Source organism: Cucumis melo, chromosome 1, assembly GCF_025177605.1.
Source record: "Cucumis melo cultivar AY chromosome 1, USDA_Cmelo_AY_1.0, whole genome shotgun sequence".
NCBI classification, from domain to species: domain Eukaryota; kingdom Viridiplantae; phylum Streptophyta; class Magnoliopsida; order Cucurbitales; family Cucurbitaceae; genus Cucumis; species Cucumis melo.
Genome location: NC_066857.1, coordinates 35,068,716 through 35,089,488, shown reverse-complemented (window position 1 = coordinate 35,089,488; position 20,773 = coordinate 35,068,716). Strand labels below are relative to the sequence as shown.

At 32.6% G+C, this 20,773-nt stretch overlaps 3 protein-coding genes across 3 annotated transcripts; all 3 read left to right on the top strand.

Annotated features, from left to right (window-relative positions):
• The first annotated feature begins 1,022 nt into the window (after positions 1-1,022).
• On the top strand, positions 1,023-4,439 carry LOC103499839 (photosynthetic NDH subunit of subcomplex B 1, chloroplastic). The gene is made up of 6 exons (XM_008462958.3): positions 1,023-1,721; positions 2,579-2,769; positions 3,263-3,520; positions 3,667-3,772; positions 3,947-4,032; positions 4,151-4,439. Exons 1-6 carry the CDS (start codon positions 1,134-1,136, stop codon positions 4,320-4,322), a joined length of 1,401 nt encoding a protein of 466 aa, XP_008461180.1. The 5' UTR covers positions 1,023-1,133; the 3' UTR covers positions 4,323-4,439.
• A 959-nt stretch (positions 4,440-5,398) lies between these two features.
• Positions 5,399-10,955, top strand: LOC103499841 (protein LPA3). The gene is made up of 12 exons (XM_008462959.3): positions 5,399-5,892; positions 6,622-6,652; positions 7,111-7,203; positions 7,295-7,357; positions 8,349-8,460; positions 8,960-9,045; positions 9,445-9,503; positions 9,584-9,686; positions 9,778-9,838; positions 10,020-10,102; positions 10,185-10,265; positions 10,509-10,955. Exons 1-12 carry the CDS (start codon positions 5,558-5,560, stop codon positions 10,566-10,568), a joined length of 1,167 nt encoding a protein of 388 aa, XP_008461181.1. The 5' UTR covers positions 5,399-5,557; the 3' UTR covers positions 10,569-10,955.
• Positions 10,956-17,657: 6,702 nt separating this feature from the next.
• On the top strand, positions 17,658-20,396 carry LOC103499842 (putative receptor-like protein kinase At1g80870). The gene has a single exon (XM_008462960.3). It carries the CDS (start codon positions 18,088-18,090, stop codon positions 20,248-20,250), a length of 2,163 nt encoding a protein of 720 aa, XP_008461182.1. The 5' UTR covers positions 17,658-18,087; the 3' UTR covers positions 20,251-20,396.
• Positions 20,397-20,773: the final 377 nt, after the last annotated feature.

Sequence of the window (20,773 nt, the reverse complement as noted above, 5' to 3'; positions counted from 1 at the left end):
AATAATAAAATCACTATTATTTACCCTAACAATGACACACCTATGAAAAATAGTCATATTCATTTCAATTTCATAACCCAACAATCACACTTCATTCATAAATTTTAACAAACCCCTTGCCTCCCCCTAATCAATCTTCAATATTATCTATCTTTTTCTAATCCATCACACCAATTATCAAATCAAATTAAATCCATCAAACTAATTATCAAATCAAATTATCTTACAACGTCAACAATTAATTAAAGTTGTGTTTTTGGGACACTTTTCTAGAGATCCAAGACATATATACACACATACATTTAGTGAGCTTTGCTTAGTAGTAAATGACCTGACATTCTTGATAATGAGGTTTGATCACTCATATCAACAATCGTTTGTACCGAAAATAAAAAGAAAAAGTTTCATGTTTATCTCATGAACTATGATTTTTATGATTATTGAGTCTTTTAGCTTTCCAAATTGTTTAATAGATTTTTCAAAGTTTAATTTTGTATCAAAAAAGTCACAAACATTTTACAAATATCTAGTAGATCATTAAACTTGTCGTTTTTGTGACGATAAATTTTAAAGTATTTTTTTATTTTTATTTTATGTATGATATCTCCTTGACATTTAACATTTTATGAAATTATTTTTTTAAGAAAGATACAATGCGTTAATAGGTGTACTAGTATAAAATTCAACTTTTTTTTTTTTGAAAAGATGTGAATTTCAAATATTTTATAAAATTCGTACTTAGATACAAATTAAAAGAATACTTGGGACATAGAATTAAAGCTTATATATTATTTTAAAATTTTGAATGTGTTATAAAGACAAAAAAAAAATTAAAGATTTTTGAATCAAACCTCTAACTCCAAATAAATTTGGTTTTAATCTCATAATGTAATTGGAACAAATTTAAGATTATGACTAAATTATTGGCCACCAAAATTATAAGGAGCAAGTGGTAATTTTACAAAAGTTTTGGGAGAAATAGTGATATTTAAGAAAAAGGGAAACTTTAGAGGAAGTGGAAAGGCTTATCCAAATCCAAACCTTCCTTCCACACATTTCTGAAGATCAAATTACCTAAACGCTATGGAATTCCAATCCAAATCCCCAAAGAAACTACCTCCCAACACTCATCCATGGCTACTTCTTCTCTACCCACCAAATCCCTTCCCCCATTTTTGCCCACTTCAAGCTTTCCACCTTCTTCTCCTTCGACCCACTTCACTAAACCGCTTTTTCTATCCCCACTACTAATTTCTCTCTCGACTTCTTCAAAACTGCGAATCCCCTGTTCCAAGAAGAATCCATGGTTTGACCCCTTCGACGACGGCGAGGATCCGGAGATGGAGTACGGCTCTCTCTTCTCTGACGGGAAGCAGGAAGAGGACCCTCGGCCGCCGGATAATCCGAACAATCCATATGGGTTCTTGAAATTTCCTCAGGGTTATATGGTGGAAATCGCTTCTCTGGGTCTCAAACTCCGAGGAGATGTGCGGCGGTGCTGCTGCGTGATCTCTGGGGGTGTTTATGAGAACCTTCTCTTCTTTCCGGCGATTCAATTGCTTAAGGATCGGTACCCGGGTGTTCAAATCGATGTGGTGGCTTCGGCGAGGGGTAAACAGACGTATGAATTGAATAAGAATGTGCGATGGTCTAATGTGTATGATCCCGATGATTATTTTCCTGAACCAGCAGAGTATACTGACATGGTTGGAGTGCTCAAGGTCGGTTCATTTTCTCTCAACAATTTACCTTGAATTTGGACAGAACAATATTGCTAGTGATTCTACATGTTTTGATGTATGAAAGGTTTTAAATATTGCGATCCTACGGAGACATCTTCCAAGAAACGGGCTAGACTGACATTTCTAGAGAACAATGGCTAAGGATCATGATGCTTCTACTTGGATATGGAACTTTCATGATGCTCATACTTGATAGATATACTAGTGATTTGGAGATCACTCGAAAAGAATTTAGTGCACATCTTGGCCAACACTCCGATAACTTTCTTTGATTGAGTGGGATGCATTTACACTGTCGTCGTTTTTCCAATTATGAAACATGACTAAGTGATCCTACCGACATTGGCCCTAGTGTTCAAGTGGTTTGGTCAATAGTGGGTCAAGAAATATTGAATGGTGATGTAGGCCGGGGTTTTCAAGATTGAACATTGGCGTGGTAGGAATGGTATTTAGGGTGTAATTAGAATATTAAGAGTATGTTAGTAATTAGTTAGGTTGTTATGATATTTGATTATAAATATAGAGGGAGAGGAAAGGAGAAGCTAGCCAATATCTTGGAGAATCATATGGCTTGAGAGTGATCTCAAGAAGGAAGGGTCAAGTACCTCAAATTACTTGGTTTGTTTTGTAGTTTGGTTATTGTTTATATTCCAATTTATCGGGTTTTATCAAGTTGTTAGGGAAAAACAAAATTTGAATCTATACCAAATCATCAATAGGGTGGTCACATTGAATAATTTTGGAGTTTGTAGGGTTTAAGCTTTATCTTAGTTATGTGAGAATTAGAGAAATTCAGACTGATTTGAGTGGTGTAACTGGTTTCATTGTTGTTGCAGGGCAGGTATTATGACATGGTCTTGTCAACCAAGCTAGCAGGGATTGGGCATGCTGTGTTTTTGTTTATGACAACAGCCAGAGACAGAGTGAGCTACATTTACCCAGATGTGAATGCTGCTGGAGCAGGGCTATTCCTGTCCGAAACATTTAAACCAGAAAGCTCTAATCTTTCTGAGGGAGGGTTCAACATGTGAGAATATTTTATGCTTTTGTTATAAATTTGTACAAAAGTTTTCATATAAGCGTTTGAGCCTAATATTAGTTTGAGATAGCTTTGGGGTGGGAGTTACTTTGTTGATAATCACTCACTGGGATGTTATGCTTATTTTCTAAGCCACAAAAAGGAGGATGCCAAGAATGTATATATGGAATATGTTATATTTCTATAACTTATCAATATAAGCTTTTAGGTTTCGTGTAAGACCATAACTTATTAGTTTAAACTTTTAGATTTAGTAGTTGTTTGTTGTTTTTAAATTCAGAAGAATTTGATCATTTGTCTCTTAGTTAACTCAATCCTCCTATATGATATGAGGAGCAGTTTTTTTCCACTAAATGAGAAAAGTATGGCTTTTATCAGAGGACAATAGTAGTTTTTATTTGAAAACTGATGAAGCAAAGAGAAATATCTAGCTCAAACTTCTACCTTTTTGATGCCTTGAAGGCTGATTTTCATGATTTAGGTATCATCAAATGGTTGACTGGTTAGGGAGGCCATTTCGTAGCGTTCCCAGGCATCCCGTTCCTCCACTTAAAGTTTCGATCGCGAGGAAATTGAAGGAGGTTATAGCAGAAAAATATAAGAAAGCCGGTGTGGAGAAGGGAAAATATATTGTGATTCATGGAATAGAATCAGATTCAAAAGCCTCCATGCAGTCCAAAGGTGATACTGATAGCTTGCTACCCATTCGAGCTTGGGCAGAAATAGCCAATTGTATAAGGTTGGTACCATGTCAATATCTTACTTCATCGGAAAAAAGGTTGAATTATAGGCTTATACAAATGGATTGAAGGAAATAAAAAGTAACTTGTGCTGCTTTTTCTCTCACTATCTTCTGATGATAATGTTTATTGCATCTAAATACAGGGGATTCAAGCCAGTCTTTGTCATTCCACGTGAAAAGGAACGGGAAAATGTAGAGGAGGAGGTGGGCAATAATGCAAGCATCGTATTTATCACGACTCCCGGACAGGTATCCACAATGATCCATCTTTCTCTTTTAGTGTTGATGAGTAAACTCTAAAAGGATAAATACGCAAAACACAAACTTAACTAGGAAATCAAGGAAAAATGAAGAGGGTATGGTTACAAAGGAGTTGACAAAAGTTAAGTGCCTAAACATATCATTCTTAACTGCAATGTGTAGCTAGCTGCTCTGATTAATGACTCGGCCGGTCTAATTGCTACCAACACAGCTGCTGTCCAACTCGCCATTGCTCGTGAAAAACCAAGGTATTGTTCTGTTTCGGCCTCATAGAAACTCAATAATTTGCTCACTGATCTTAAAATCTTCCATCTGCTATGGAAAGAACTTTGCTTGACATGTTATGCGATGCCAATGTGTTTGCAGCATTGCCTTGTTTTGCTCTGAAGAGAAAGCAAAACTATTTGTTCCCGACGCTGAAGCAAAGAGATGCATCACAGTTTCGTCAACAACAGGACGACTAATCGACATCGATATGGGAACAATTAAAAAGGCCATACAGAGTTTTGAAGTGCCTCTAGCCCTTGCCTTTCAGTGACATCATAGATTTTTCTTACCCTATTTGTGCTTATCATCTTGATATTCTTTCATTTTGTTTCACCTATGTTACCATTAGTTGTAAATCAAAGCGTTGGCAATGAAGAGTAATTGTATATGTTGTGCCTGGTTTAGCTGTTTCTTCAGAGTTGTTCTCCTTTTGTTTTCTTCCTAAATGGCTTGTTTTGGAAAACACCAAACTTAAGTTCTGACAAAGATAAGTCAAAATTCATTTGGGCCTCTCAAATCAAATCGGGTCATTCTTACAAAAATCTCCTATTGTTCTCTCCTCCAAAACTAGCTGTTGAATAGTTACATAACATTGCAGATTGCATACATTTTAAACCAATTGGTTAGTGTGTGTATTTATACATTGTTTTCTAAAAGTACAATAACATTATAGAAAAGGTTAAAATGATTATTTTTTGAAAATGATTATTTTTTGAAGAGTTCGTGGACTACAATAGACATTTTGAAAATTTAAGGATCAAAATAGAACCATCGATGAAGTATAACATCAAATAACAAACATTTTGAGAGTTTAAGGGTCAAAATAAAACAATCTTAAAAGTTCAAGAACCAAGACGATGCTTATCTTTTTCTACCATTCTTATCTTACTTCATAAAGATCGAGTTTTTTCCCTCCTTCGATGAGTTTTAAAATTAAAACTAAGTACGATACTTAGGTGCAACCTAAGTTACACTCATCTTTATATAGCCTTTCAATCATATAAAATATTAAACTCTTACCACAAGTTAAAAAAAAAAAAAAAAGACAAATTTGTCATACGACATTAGTGACTAAACACTTATGATGGACACAAAAAAGATAAGTACAACTCAAGATTCACCTAAATATTTTTCTTAAAATAATGTCACGAAAAGCCTACTTGCCCAAGAAAAAGAACACAAGGTGCAAAATTTACTTAGGAGAGAGTAAAAAATGAACAAAATAAAAATTGAACACAAAATAGAGTTGGATTTAAATTTGAACGTATTATAAAATAAACAAAAGAAAATAGTATTTAAAGAAATAGTTATAAATAGAATATTAGAAGTATCTCTCAATCATAATTCGAAGAAGTTGAAGGGGCTAATACGAATATTCAAGAAGATAGAGGACTCGCGGGAAAATCATAAAGTGGTGTCTTCAAGTTCGTTATCGTCTCATCCAAACGACCGGCTCTCTTTTCCCCGGCGACTGAACTTCCACTGACAACTTCAGAGAGCTTAGCCATGCCGATCATGGCGTTTATCTCTTCACCACCCTACATTCCCTCTCTTTCTCGACCGTTTCAGAGCAACTTTCTCTTTTCTCCCATTTCCTCTTCCTTACGGCGTTCTACTCCATCCAGTTTATTTGGCGCTCAAACTTTGGCGGCTTCCGGATTTTGCTTTAGAATACACTGTCGTGACAAAGAACGAGCTGCACCGGTTACTCAGAGCTCCGATCCTAAGGCTGGTGTTCCGATTTATAAGCCCAAAACCTACGAGGTGTTAGTCTCCGATGCTGCGAATTCTCTTGCTTATGCTCTGGAAGATGGAAAGATGCGCTTGGAGATTGATTTCCCGTAATGTTTTATTTTCTCTATGAATATTGATTGGTCTTACTTTTCAGTTCTATTAGGCTCTTTCTTTTGAGAAATGCTGTTCATTCCTTAAATCCGTTACTTAGCAAGTTAGCATCAGAGTTACTACTACCATGCTGTACGTTTGTTTTCGTCTCTTCTAATCCTCATGCCCCAAGTATCATAATCGGTTGGGCTTTTGTTAAGATCATCTAGTGGGTTTAATTTCGGAGCTTCCTTCTTGCGGAGGACCCAATTTAAAATTTGAAACTAAGATTCCAACCGTAGTGTAGTCCGTTTAGGTAAATTGTTCGTGCCATGATCGAGGAGTTCCTTCTCCATCTGCCTTTTAGGGAGAAAAGCAGCTTATTATGGGTTGTTAGGCGTGAGCTTTAGCATGGAATATTTGGGGGAGAGGAGAGGAGAGAAGCAATGTTTTAGAGGTGTGGTCGTTGGAATTTAGTTTCAAAGGCTTTTTGTAATTATTCTTTTAAGTAGAATCTTGTATAGTTGAAACCCTTTTTCGAGATGGGATTTTGCTGACTTGATTTTTTGTAGTAGTAAATTGTTTCTGAACATCTTTGCAGCTTATGAGAAGTAACAATATCCTTTGCTTCAGTGTCGGAATGTGGTTAATTCTCGAATTTATTATCTAGTTCTTCATAGTATAATTTTCATTATTTTCTAATCTTGTTTTTTTTTTTTGTTTTTGGTGGGATTTCCCATATTCAGACCCCTGCCTAGCAACATTTCTTCGTATAAGGTATCTTTCTCCAGCATGTTGTCAATGGAATTTTCTGCTTAGAATGTTTTGTTTTCTCCTTTATTAAAATATTCCTCATATAGGCTTTCCCCCCCCATACATACGGAAACCCGGTCTGTTTTGCAGCTCGTTTTTGTTCTTGATTTTGCATGTACTCAATTAGAATAGGTCATAGGGTCATTTTATAATATTCCTAAGAATTTTATGTTTGTGTGTTTTTCTTGTATGAGCGAGGCATGAACATTAAGACTACTATTCTGTGCGATGAATCCAGTTAAAAAGTTGTGAATAGTAAACCATGAGATATAGGTAAATTAAATGCGCCACCGAGATTTAAAACTTGATGTACTTGAGCATGGATTAGATTCATAACTTTGTTGGTTTAGGTTCTTTTCAATATTCTGGATTGTTGATAGCATATGAATATTTGATTTGAGAAAATTTCTAAATATGTAAAGGGATCTTCAGATGAGTTCATTGATGCAAATATTCAACTGGCCCTGGCTGTTGCAAGGAATCTTCAAGAAAAGAGAGGAACTAGATCTTGCATTGTAAGCAACTATCTATATATACACACACTTATATATTGCAAACCTCTTCTGAATTTTGTGCAGCTGTTAAAAACTCATGTTATAAATTTAGGTGTTTCCAGATAAGCCAGAGAAGCGGAGAGCTTCAGAGTTGTTCAAAACAGCTATTGACTCGGTAACTAGTTAACTTTTCAAACTCCTTTGTTTTGCTTCATTCGTAAGAAGTAAGTATTTTGTTTAGGATAGTAAGAGTACGAAAAGAGAGGGAAGATGCAAACCAAGTGAAAAGATATTTCAGCAGAAACACTTTGGTTGTCATTAATCGGTTAGATAAATAATTCTGGAGGATTTGGTAATAGCACTCCAAGAAAAAGGGCATCTTAAAGATGTGAAAAAAAATTCTATGTACTACATGGAAAATTCTCCTATTTTTCTCAAATCAGTCCTTCTCCTTCCAAAGATATTGGAAAGAGCATCCACCCAAAGGCACAACTGCTTCATTTTAAGGGTGTCTTTCTTTTATAAAAAAATTATATTTGTTCCCACAATGATGCGGCTCTTTTTTAGCTTGTGGCATTGTCCATTAAAAAAAAGGGACAAGTTTAAGGTTTCAGCTTATTTATCACGAGAAGCATAGTGAGTAAATGAAAGATCGAAAGCAACTCAAACAGTGGTTGCAGGTCTTGGAGGTGATCATTGGTTGATCAAACGGCCACTGAACCGACGAGGATCGGTTTAGTAAACGTTTTAGCCGACCTTGACAGTCAATGAGTAAATGTCGGTCAGTTTAACATATTTCGATTTGGAACTTTCCCAAACTAACACCAACCGACTACTCTCACTCTCTGACCAACTGACTTCAATTTGGTCCGTTGGCTCGATTTTTTTGGTCTATCATATTCACCCCTAGCAGGTCTGCATACAGTAAAGATATGCATGAATTCAAGATTGTTCATGCCACTTAGAATGTTTAATATCCAGCATCTTCTCACATATATTTTAGTGTCACATAGTAGTTGAAAAATAAATAAATAATCTGACGACACAATATAATTACTAGTAACAAATGATGTGAGCTAATCGAAGGCATGCTTGTTCACACAATATAAATCTTGGTCTCCTTTTTATATGCTCATTTGACTTCGTTTTTCCCTTTTATCTTTCAGATCGATGGTATAACTGTAAGTTCTCTGGACGATGTTCCTGCTGGACCTGTCACATCTTTCTTCAGATCTGTTAGAAACACCCTTGATTTTGATTTTGAAGACGACAATGCAGGTTGGTTTTAGAGACATGGATCTCACAAGATGTTTTACATTCTTATCCTCCTTTTTTTTTTTCTGTTATTCTGTGCATGTCATGGCCATGTATTTCACTATCAAGTGCGTTTTACAAATATATGTCATTTTACGTGACCCTAACCATTATGGCAACACTGCAACCTACGTTCATAGACTGTAAAAAACTTGATTTAGAAGAAAGAAAATGTCAGGAAATAAAAAGAAGCGCGAGAGGGAGAAAATATTGATGAGATGAAAAAAAGCTATATGAATTATGATAGACCTTAATTCTCATACGAGAAAGCTATTTATAAACTTAAAACTGCCTCTTCCAATGTATTTCACTTCACTTTTGTGGATATAAGCATGTTTCTTCTTCCTCAGCTGGTTTGGATTTGTCATATTGTAATCATCTTTTATTTCTTTACCTGCTTCTTTCCAGAACCAACATTCTCATTTAATGATTTCTCACTCTTTGCAATCCATCTGATTTGCAGGTCGTTGGACATCTAGTGACCCTCCATCTTTGTATATATTCATTAATTGTAGCACGCGTGAACTTGGTTTGATAGAGAAGTATGTGGTATGATGTCCATGCTAATTGCAAGATAGCAGTTTTTGAACCTTTGGCATACCTTGATTAGCTTCTGATTAGAAGTTTTCATGATTCCTTCTCTAATTGGTCACGTTACACTAATTTCCGTTTTTCAGTACAAATTATATTTTTTTCTTAAAAACGTATTCCTCCCATCGATTATGATTCAGCTGTCTACAAAATACTGATATTTTAGATGCTTTGATGTGAGTTTATAATTATTACCATTATATAAGCGACCTTTTTCATTGTGGGATCGATGGTTATAGAATGTCTTTTCCAAACTTACTGAGCACGAGCTGAGTAAGATATATTAATGACTTTCTAAGTGACATTTTTTCACACAATAGGTAATTTGTTTAGTTAACGTCAGTTTGGGATTTGCAGGAAACTTTTGCTTCGTCAATCCCCACCCTGTTGTTTAATCTAGAACTTGAAACCTTGCGGTAATGGACCTCTTCATCCATATACGATAGATACTTGGTTCATATATGCAACTATTGATCAAAAGTTTGTAAACTTACAGTGCGGACTTGGGCTTACTGGGATTTCCCCCCAAAGATTTGCATTATCGATTTCTCTCTCAGTTTATCCCAGTGTTCTACATTCGAATCAGAGAGTATTCTAAGGTTTTGGATCTCATCTTGGAATCCTTTCTAATTATATTGACATTGACTAAATTCTCTTTTTCTGGTTCTCTTTGTGGGGAGGGATACCAAGACAGTAGCAGTAGCACCTTATATCGTTAATTACAGTGGAGCATTGTTTCGTCAATACCCCGGTGCGTCTACTGTTATCTTGAACTTGGCGTTGGAGATTTTTTGTTCTTTTTTTAATTCTCTTGATATCTTTCTCAGTCCAAATTGGTTCACCACCCACTTAAGTTTTGCTGTCTGAGTTTTAGATTCATATGCTTTTTCACATCAATCTGCTGTTTCTATTCATCTTCATAATACTTTCAGGACCTTGGCAAGTGATGCTGAAACAATCTGATAATTCTTATGCCTGCGTTGCAGAGAGTGAAACAAGGTTCACCCTTGGTGAAGTATGTTAAACTAAAGTACTTGAACTTTTAGCTGTTTTATCATTTGTCTGGTGTTTTGGACTAACTGTTGCTCGTAATTTAGACCAAAGATGAACTACTGAGGGTCCTTGGACTACAGGAGGAGCAAGGAAGCTCACTAGAATTTCTCCGCAGGGGCTACAAGGTTCTCCCTTTATATTTGTGATTCTGTTTTACATTTTTCCTTCTATATTTATTGCTACTTTTTCTTGGACTATTAATTCTTATTTGCTTCCGCACCAACCTACCAGAAATTTGAAGAGAAATCTGCTTCATATTTTGCTGCCTACGTTTTTTATTCAGTGAAATGATCCTTTATGAAGCTAACACTTCAAATTTGCTTCTATAAAATTATGGGATACTGTTGAAATCTAGTCTTCTTTTGTAGGCTGCCACTTGGTGGGAAGAAGATGTTGATTCTGAAGTATCTTCCGCATGGCGTAGTTGAGCAGTACGAGTGTCGCAATTATTTCCTCCTCACATTTTCATGGCCACAACATCGACGACATTGGACTCCCATTTCAAACGGATGGCTTCTTTCTTAAAGACTCTCATGGCTCTCTTAGAACGGTTACTGCAGGGAAATTGTATCAGCTCTTTCAACCCACCAACTTCAGAAGATTGACACAGACTTCAATCCAACTCATTCACCTCTGGAGTTCGAGGTGAAGTAGTCTTGTACATTTTATAAGTCCCAATAAATTACGATGTGTTGTTCATCCTTGATTCCGAGTTTCGTTTTCCTTTTTTCACTCATGTTCCTTCAAAAAGTATAAATCAGGCATCTCACATGATTTGATCATTGTCTAGAATGAAGTTTAACTATTTCCATGCATTATGTGGTTCATAGATTCACTGATTGCACCCTTTCATTATCTTTTGTAATATAAAAACGAAAATATTATCGAGTTCCTCCTCCATTCGTTGTTTAGCTCCTCCATTCGTTGTTTAGGGAAAATAAAGCTTTCTTTGAAAAGTCTATGTGTGTTGTTTGTCGTCGGTATCCGGGAGAGAGAAACAATAAAACTTTTAAGAATTAGAGAGGTACATCTAGTTGATGTGCGATGTTTAGGAGTGGAAAAGATTCGTTTAAATTGGATTTGATGGCAAAATCGAACCGAACCGAAATTTGGTTTTGGTATTCTTACAAATATTAAAAAACAATTCCGTTCGATTCGATTTGATTTCAAATTTAGTTTTATTTTTTTAGATTAAAAGAGTTTCGATTTTAATTTTCTCTAAAAACATATATATATATATAGTAATTAAAAATGGTTCATTTCAGTTTCAAATTCCATTTTCAAATGTAAAACCGAACTGAATTAATTCGGTTTCAAAAATTCTTTAAATTGAGCCGAACTACATTTTTCAGTTTTATTGAGTTTTTGGTTTGTTTTTAAGAAAACAGTCTGGTTTTTACAGTTTGAAAGACTATCCCTTGTTTGGCTTTTCTTTAATCTTCGACAATATATCTATATCTATATATGTATGTATATAGATAATATTAAATATGTCTAGTTGTAGTTGGTTATTTATTGTTTATTAATAAGAATAACAGTAATAAAATAAATACAAATATAACCATCAACTAGACTATGATGTTATATATAATCAATTGACTAATACAGTTATATAACTAATTAATTCAATGATAATCTTAAATATATGATTTAAAAATTAGGTGAGACTCAAAACACAAAAAAAGAAAAGAAAAGGACACATTAAAAATATAATGCTGTTGTTGTTGTCGTCTCTTCGCTCAAGTGAGGCTCCAAACTTCAGCTGTAAACCATATTTTGAACAAGAACTCTATTAAACATAAATACATTTATTTGACTCACCCAATAATTGATTAATAGTCTACAACATATACTAATTGATCCAAACAAACCATTAATCAAAATCAATTATTAATTTTTTTTTTATTAAGTATCAACGTACACATGACTAAATTAGTGACTATGTTTTGAATAATAATGAAACTATAGTTTGATGATGGGGCCATAGTTTAGGTGAATCACATCTATCAAATATCATATTACTCTTTGGGTAACATTTCTTTTCTTCTTCTGTCACGGACCAACCACGATCACTGTCACCTACAGTTTCACAAAATTTTATTGGTCTGTTACCCATACTTCTCTTACCTTACCTCACCTCAACCATTCTTTTCTATTTTACAAAATCCAATACATAACTAATTAAACAGTCTTACTTACTTAGACCACCAAATCATATGCTTAATACATATTGTTAATACATCATATAATAAAGTTTAATGATTTTAAATACCAATCATAACAAAACATATTGAAACCAAAAAAAAAAAAAAGTGTAGAATCAAACAAATAATTATGCCTAAATTTTGGGGAAAAATCTCAATTATATTCCCCTTGATGGGATGCTCTTGGGAGACATTAGTTAATGGGTTCACTTTAATCTTTCACTTTCATCCTTCCATAATTGAAAAATGGGTTATGATTGAGAGACTATAATATATATATATATATATATATATATATATATATATATATATATTCTTTTCACTATTATTATTACATTATATATTAAAATTATTTCCCCCACATGATTGTAATATGGTATATATAATTAATGGTTGGTCCAATTGCACAAACATGTCACATTTTATTTGGCCTTCTCTTATCAAAACCAATATATGTCCTTCTTCACTTGATTTATATGTCCACATTTGGCATAGGTTATTAGATGTTTTTATGTTCAATGATGGAAAATATAAATTCCCACAACCTTAAAAAGAACAAAATATAAAGATCCCACCATATTTGAAGCTATTTTCTTAACTTTTTCTTATTGTATTAAAGGTAGAATACAACTTTTTTTTAGTATCAATGGGGTGGGAGATTTGAACCTAGAACCTCTAAGTTCTCGACATATATTGTGTTAGTTGAGCTAAGCTGTTGTACGGATGAATATGATAGATCGAAAAACTGAGCCAACCGATCAAAATGACCAACTGTTGTCAGTCGGAGATAAGGAGAGGTTCAGTTGGTGTTGGTTTGAAAAAATCCAAACTGACAAAATATTTAAAAATTTTGAAAAGTTTAAATCGACCTAAACCGATCACCTGACTGACCAATAGTCAGTTTGTACTTCTTTATGATAGGGACCGCTTTGAACTTTTACTAAATTGACTATAATCTGTTTAGTGTTGGTTTGATAAAAAAAAAACCGAATCCGACCGATCAAGGCTCATCTCTAGCTACTTTGATACTTTTTTTTTTCTTTTTATCCAAAAGTGGAGTTAGAATTATATTTCTATAAGCGAAAGAAAAAGAAACAAGCTATAACCCTTCTTTACAATGAATCCCAAGAGACGAAAAAGAAAAACGTGCATGATCATAAGTTACTTTTTTCTTTTCTTTTCCAACGCCTTCTTTAATCCATCTTTACCTTTTGTTGCTTACTAAATATTTCTATCCATACTTATATCTAACTCTCAGAGAGGTACGGTTATATGTCGAAAGTTTATATCGACTCTTGACACTATTTTTCACCTACAAAAATGTTTTCTTTATTTTGTTTTTTCCTTATTGGTAATATTTTTAAAAAAACCAAGCTAAAATTTGAAAATTAAAAATGTCTTTACCTTTCAAATTTGACTAACAATTCGAATGTTCTTCGAAAAATGTGAAACCTATAGTAAAAATCTAGGAGAATCATCACCAAAAGGGGACACTTCTTTTTTGTTCTATTTGGTAGCCATTCATTTATATATATATATATATATATATATATATATATATATATATATATATATATATATATATAAAGAGATTTATAATAAAACTCAAAGGATAAGAAAATGAGAAGGGGGAGGTAGGGGTGGTAACATGTTATTTCTGAGTTGGTTGAGCAGAGGCATGTTCTATTGTTCACTACCAACAAAGCACACATCACATACCAAATAATCCATTTCTATAATTATTCTTTTTCTTTTTCTTTCTTTGTTTATCTAAAAAATAAAAATAAAACTAAAAACATTTTATTTGTTTTTGAATATTCATTCATATAATTTTACATTATACCATTCTTCTTCCCCTCATTTATTCCCTAAATTAAGGAATATTCCTTCTGCTCTCCACCAATCACTCCCTTCTTATTCCCACCATTACTTCATTTTTACTTTATACTCCTTTTTTTAAAAAAAATTAAAAAAAAAAACCTAAATAATTAACTTTCAATATTTACATTTTTTACTTTTAAATTTTTTTTATAGATTAGATTTACCAATTACTTTGTAAGTTATCAATAAAAATCATATTCTTCTTTTATCTCTATTTTCTAAACTCTGCTTCTTACGTTTATCTTTAACACTGTATCTCAAACACAAATTTATTTGAGGCATTTGTAAAAATAGAAAAAAAAAATTATGATAAGAAGATTAATGTCACTATATTTTTCAAATTGCAAAAGTAGGAAATTTAAAAGTAGATGGTCCTCTAATTGTTCTTTGATAGTCGTTCTGATATCATTAATTACTTGTCGTATTTGTCATATTCGCAATATCCAAAAAAGAGTTGTTATGAGTTGATTTTTTTTTTCTAAATTTTTTTTATCATTTGATGCAATTTTCCAATTTTAGAGATGAATTAAACAAACCCTGAATTTTCGAAAACTAAGAGCAAAAAAACTTATCAAAATATTTTCAAAACTTTCAAATTCACTAAAGCCTTCCCATGAAATGACTTTTGAGAGTGTAAATTGGAAGTTGGGTGCTTTTTATATATAACCATATGATTAAAGAATTCTAGATTGTTAAAAGCAACACCAACCTTTATCTCTCAATTTTGACCCAAAAATTAGAATAAAAAGTATGAAATCCTTTGTGGACTTCTTAAAGAAACTTTTATTTAAAGTAAAAAATTTTACATTTATCACTTTTTTTTTAAATACAAAATAGAAACAAAAAATTTAATATCAATAATTTTGAAAATATTAAATCAACAAATATGAGACCAACAAATTAAATAAGAGAAGTTTTTACTATTGAGAAGTTATAATTTAAACTTACAACTCTTTTTTTTTTTTTTAGCAATCAAAGGTTAAAATTCATAATTAAAATACTCTTAAGAACTTAAATATACCCACAAATTGGCTTTTAATTTACCTCTAACAAAATTGACTTTTTAAATAGTTCTTCTCTACTAAATTATAATTAATTAGAACATTACTTTCTTATAAATCTAAAAGCTAATGTCTTTTCTTTGTTACCAACTTTTGGAATGAAATTCTAAAAACACATTTTCTAAAAAAAATTATTAGATCTAAGCCTAGCCTACTACTATATATATATATATATATATATATAGCCATAAAACTTCCAAAATATAATTAATATGTGGGGTTTTAAAAGAAATTTAATTATTAACTTATTATTTATATTTTACACCTTGAATTTATCTAATTTTAAAATAAAAATTGATTCAATAGAAATTAATTTAAATTTTATGTCGAATAGCCCTTAAACTTTTAATTTTGTGCCCACGAATTTGTAAATTATATAAAAAAGAGTATTAAATAAAACAAGGATCTCAAGAACAATATAATGTCTAAGGGAAGGACAACAAAGAAGTAAAAAAACGGAGAGTCAATTAAATATTAATAACCCTCGTAAAAGGTCTTTTGTTATTTGAAATATTTTATTAGCAGCTTTATCATTCACAATAATTTTTCTTAATTATGAATGTTCGAGCCAGTTTACGCGCACTTCGATTAGTTTCATAAAACAACCTACCTAACCTTACAACATTAAAAAATAATAATATTTATTTATTACAAATAACCTTTTTTTTTTAAATCTCAATCCTCCTAATTGAAATCTATTCCATTTTAATTCTTATAATAATAGTAATAATAGTATATAATAAATCTTATTATTAAAAAGAGGCATTGAAGAGTTAGAAATTTAAAATATAGCCCTCTTATCATTATTATTTATATATATATATATATAAAGGTCCCCTTGGATATTGTGAATTCCAATTTTAAGTTATTTTTCTGACCTAACCAATCTCTTTTGTTTCCCTTTAACTATTTAAATGTACAATTGCTAAAAGCTTTTTGGCATGTGATAGTGCCACCAAAGTAAAAAATATAAAATAAATAAAATAGCACTAAGGAATCCTAAGTTCCTATGAATCACTCATTTTGATTTCAATTTTTCTTTTCCCTTTTTCTTTTCAATATCATCTATTGTTTTTTCCCCCCATGAATTTTGCATACATTTTATTTTAACCCCTCTAGTGTTATTTTTCTTTTATCTTAATTTAATTTAAATATGATTTTAAGAAGGAAAAAAAAAAAAGACCTTTATTAATTTGATTTGAAGTGTAGTTTAATTGAAATAATAATTTAGTTATATCGAATTGGATTATTAACTAATCTTTTTCGATATAAAAAAATAGCTTCTTTTAGTCTTTGATATTTGGTTTAGTTTTGTAATACATTAGTAAAAAGTAGAAAACAAAGCAAGAAAATTAATGATGTTTGTATATCATATCCATATATATATATATAGTATTATTGAAGATGGGAGATTTGAACCATATACTTAATAATTACTAAAAACGATCGAATGTCAATTGAATTACGTTTGTTTTAATCACATCTATATTGTTATTTAAGAAGAAAAGGTAAGTTTGAATCTTTATCCCGACTCCCTACCCACGAATAGTTTATTATTGTTATTTTTAATATTTATATGATATTTTAAACTAAAAGAATAACTTTCAAAATGTGATACAAGTTTTAAACGGAAAAATTTAACACCTTTTCTCGTTTAATTTTGTATCACATAATTATTTAAAAGTTATTCTTTTAAAAAATCAATGCCCTTCTAAACATATTATTCAAAGAAGTCCTAAAATAGATCATTTTTATCTAAATAGAATAATTATTTTTTAAAAAAAAAAAATACTTAACAACTTTATGAACATCTTTTTAAAAACTCAAAACTAAAAATATTAAAAATTAAAGAAGTAAGAGATTTTTTCAAGAATAATAAATAAATACAAATTATTTACAACAAAATAATCACTAAAAAATAAAAATTCATTACACATGATTTTATCCAAAAGTGTAAATAATTTATTCATTCTATTACTTTTTATAATTTCTCTAAAGTTTTGAATTTTGTTTAAGAGTGATAAAACTGAGATGAATATAGAAAGAAATTTATTTTAAATAATAAAAAATATTTATGAATATCTTAAACTTTCAAGATCTATCAATAATAACCCTCGATAGATATACATAGAAATCTACATGTATTATCGATATTTTGCAATATTTTGGTTTAGTATATGATATGAAAAAAGAAATATAAAAGAAGTAATTTTTTTAAATTGAAAAAAAAAAAGTAAAAACTTTTGAAATAGAATTTAAAAGGAAGTATGAAAAGTTGGAATGAACGTGTGGAACCCAACACCATGATGGCGCGTAAGACAAAGTTTGTGTTTATTTATAATAAAAACTTTATCTTCATCGTCTTCTCCATTCTCCATTCTCCACTGTAATCCATTTCTTCCCTCCATTTTCATTTTCTTTCTCACATTATTGTTCATCATTTATCCCATTTCTTCCTTTTCTATAATATTTAAAATCCCTTTCTCTTTAGTCAAAAGCACATTGGGACCCTCCACCATCGTTCTTCATTTCCTAATCACGGATTCAGTCCATTATTATAATCCCCACCACTACCCACCAAAATTCAACTGTTCGAACTTCACAAATCCCTCTCAACTTTCTTCAACCATCCCTCTTCTCAATTATCCAACTCTACAGCAAAAACCCTTGATCATCACAAACCCATTTCTAGTTCTATGTTACTTACAAATGGAATCAGAACCATGAAATGATGTTATTCTTCATCTTCTCTGTTTCTAATTCACTTTTCTCCGATACCCATTTCCTCAATTTTTTTCAAAATGCCCTCTAGACCCTTTGCTTCCAGTCCCACCACCGCCGTCGCCGGAGATTCCCCGTTGTCGAGAACGAAGGTTGTGTTCTTGGCACTCACCATTTCCGCTTCCGTCGTCATTTTCTTCTCTCTTCTTTATTTTCTCTACCATCTCTATCATTCCTTTGTTCACCGAGCTAAAACCATTCCCTTCGATTCCAGTGCTCCTCTTAAGCTTCAGCGATTCTCTTACAGAGAGCTCAAACGGGCTACAAATCGTTTCGATTCTGCTAATATAATTGGAAAGGGTGGATCGGGAACTGTGTTTAAAGGGATTCTGAGAGATGGAAAATCGATTGCTATTAAACGGTTGGACTCTGTTTCTCTTGAAACAGAGAGGGAATTTCAAAACGAGTTGCAGATTCTTGGTGGGTTGAGATCTCCTTTCTTAGTGACCCTTTTGGGATATTGTGTTGAGAAGAACAAACGTGTTCTTGTTTATGAGTTTATGCCTAATAGAAGCCTTCAGGAATCGCTATTCTCAGATGGGTTTGGTGGATTATGTTGGGAAAGAAGATTTGATATCGTTTTAGATGTTGCTAGAGCTTTGGAATTTCTTCATCTTGGCTGTGATCCACCTGTTATTCATGGAGATATTAAGCCTAGTAATGTGCTTCTTGATATGGATCAACGAGCCAAGATTTCAGACTTTGGATTGTCAAGAATAAAAGTTGAAGGAGAATTTGGTGTTGATTTGTTCAGTCAAGAATTGGGTCGAAGCCAAGAGCTATGGAAGAGTCAAGATTATTCAGGGACTTTAGCTAATGAAACTCCTGCCATTGGAACTCCTGTGGAATCCAACACTGAGGTAGATTTTGCTCTTGCTTTACAAGCATCTTCTTCTTCTAAAAACAGCAAAACGTCTCATAATGTTAAGTGTATGAATCTGAATTCTTTGAGTTATAATGCCAATATTTCCAATGAGGGAGATGGGAAGAAAGGGAAGGAGGTTTCAAGTTTAGATGTTAATGGAGCTGATTGGAGCAATCGTTTTGTTCCTTATGATTATGGGATTGAACATAATAATGACTTGAATTCTGGTGCTGTTTTGAGTGTTGATAATGGAGGGAATAGTGCTAAACAATGGGGGAAAGATTGGTGGTGGAGACAGGACGGAAGCGGCGAGTTATGTAGCAAAGATTATGTTATGGAATGGATAGGAAGCCAGATTTATCCAACAGCTAATCCTGATTGGGATGAAGAAACTAAGACCATACCTGAAAAAGCTAATTGTAACTGTTCTTTTCCATTGGAGAATATGGATGGTGTGAATGGTGACTCGAAAGTACCGGAATTGGGATTCGAAAACCCCTCGAACGAGTTGGAGCCTAAAGAGTCGAAAACTAGGAACAACAAGAAGAAACAGAAGAAGATGCAAGAATGGTGGAAGGAAGAGAATTTTGCTGAGATTAGTAGGAAAAGCAACAAAAAAGCAAAGGGTTTAGAAGCCTCAGCTTGTAGCAAATGGAACAAGAGCCTACAACAACTGCCACATTTCGGTTTAGGGAAGCGGTTTTACTTCCTTCGACGAACGCAGCGCTTGAGACAACAAGACCCGAACCAGACCGAACTCGACAGGGAGTTTAGCTTCAGAAGAGGTTGGAAGAAGAAGAACAACACTCAATCCATAGGGAGTGATATGTGCAGTGGGGATTTATTTAGTAGAGAACTTAGTAGCACAACAAGCATGAGAGGAACACTTTGTTACGTAGCACCAGAATATGGAGGTTGTGGATTCCTAATGGAGAAGGCTGATATATACAGTTTGGGAGTACTAATACTCGTGATTGTATCGGGAAGACGACCATTGCACGTTCTCGCATCGCCAATGAAGCTCGAGAAGGCTAACCTTATAAGTTGGTGTAGGCATTTAGCGCAGTCGGGGAACGTGTTGGAGCTCGTCGACGAGAGGTTGAAAGATGAGTATAACAAGGAACAAGCAAGTTTATGCATAAATTTGGCTTTGATATGTTTGCAAAAGATGCCAGAAATGAGGCCAGAGATTGGAGAAATTGTGAAGATTTTGAAAGGAGAAATGGAAATTCCGCAAATACCATTTGAGTTTTCTCCTTCACCACCTTCAAAATGGTTCAGTAGATCAAGGAGGAAACAAAAACTCAATGCAGAATAGGGTTTTTATTTTTTTTATTTTTGCTCTTGATCTGTTGGAAAAATTTTCAGCTAATCATTTTTAACTAAAACTTTTTTCATTAACAATGTGTTCTCACTGCTGAAAATATGATGTTAAATTATAAAATCTCCGCACACCATTCCTAATATAGGGACTATTTAGGAAGGTTTTATCCAATTATATAAACTAATTTCTAATTATGAACGATAAAATCTAATTGAAGGTGTAAACTGCAAACTATAGTTTTGAAAATTAAACTAAGAAAAAAACTTATACTTATCCGACTAAAAAACTACGTTACTTTTGAGTTTTGATAAAGTTTCCTATTTGGATTTTCAAATTATAATCATCATTTAAATCTGTTGAAAACGAAAGAGTGAAAAATTAATTAAAATCTTATCATATAATGACTTATTTCTATTAGTTAAGAGAGATGATGATAAAGACAATGATCGTTTAATATGGAATTCTAAGTTATCTAAAAGCTATACATTGAGTAGGGAAGTTTTATACTTCTTTATTA

Bases quoted from the DNA above. Each gene is read 5' to 3' on its own strand.
- LOC103499842 (XM_008462960.3), top strand. From the start codon at position 18,088: ATGCCCTCTAGACCCTTTGCTTCCAGTCCCACCACCGCCGTCGCCGGA.
- LOC103499839 (XM_008462958.3), top strand. From the start codon at position 1,134: ATGGCTACTTCTTCTCTACCCACCAAATCCCTTCCCCCATTTTTGCCC. The intron at 3,521-3,666 runs GTTGGTACCATG...ATCTAAATACAG, and splicing joins GAAATAGCCAATTGTATAAG to GGGATTCAAGCCAGTCTTTG. The intron at 3,773-3,946 runs GTATCCACAATG...TGCAATGTGTAG, and splicing joins TTATCACGACTCCCGGACAG to CTAGCTGCTCTGATTAATGA.
- LOC103499841 (XM_008462959.3), top strand. From the start codon at position 5,558: ATGCCGATCATGGCGTTTATCTCTTCACCACCCTACATTCCCTCTCTT. The intron at 6,653-7,110 runs GTATCTTTCTCC...AAATATGTAAAG, and splicing joins GCAACATTTCTTCGTATAAG to GGATCTTCAGATGAGTTCAT. The intron at 9,046-9,444 runs GTATGATGTCCA...TGGGATTTGCAG, and splicing joins GTTTGATAGAGAAGTATGTG to GAAACTTTTGCTTCGTCAAT.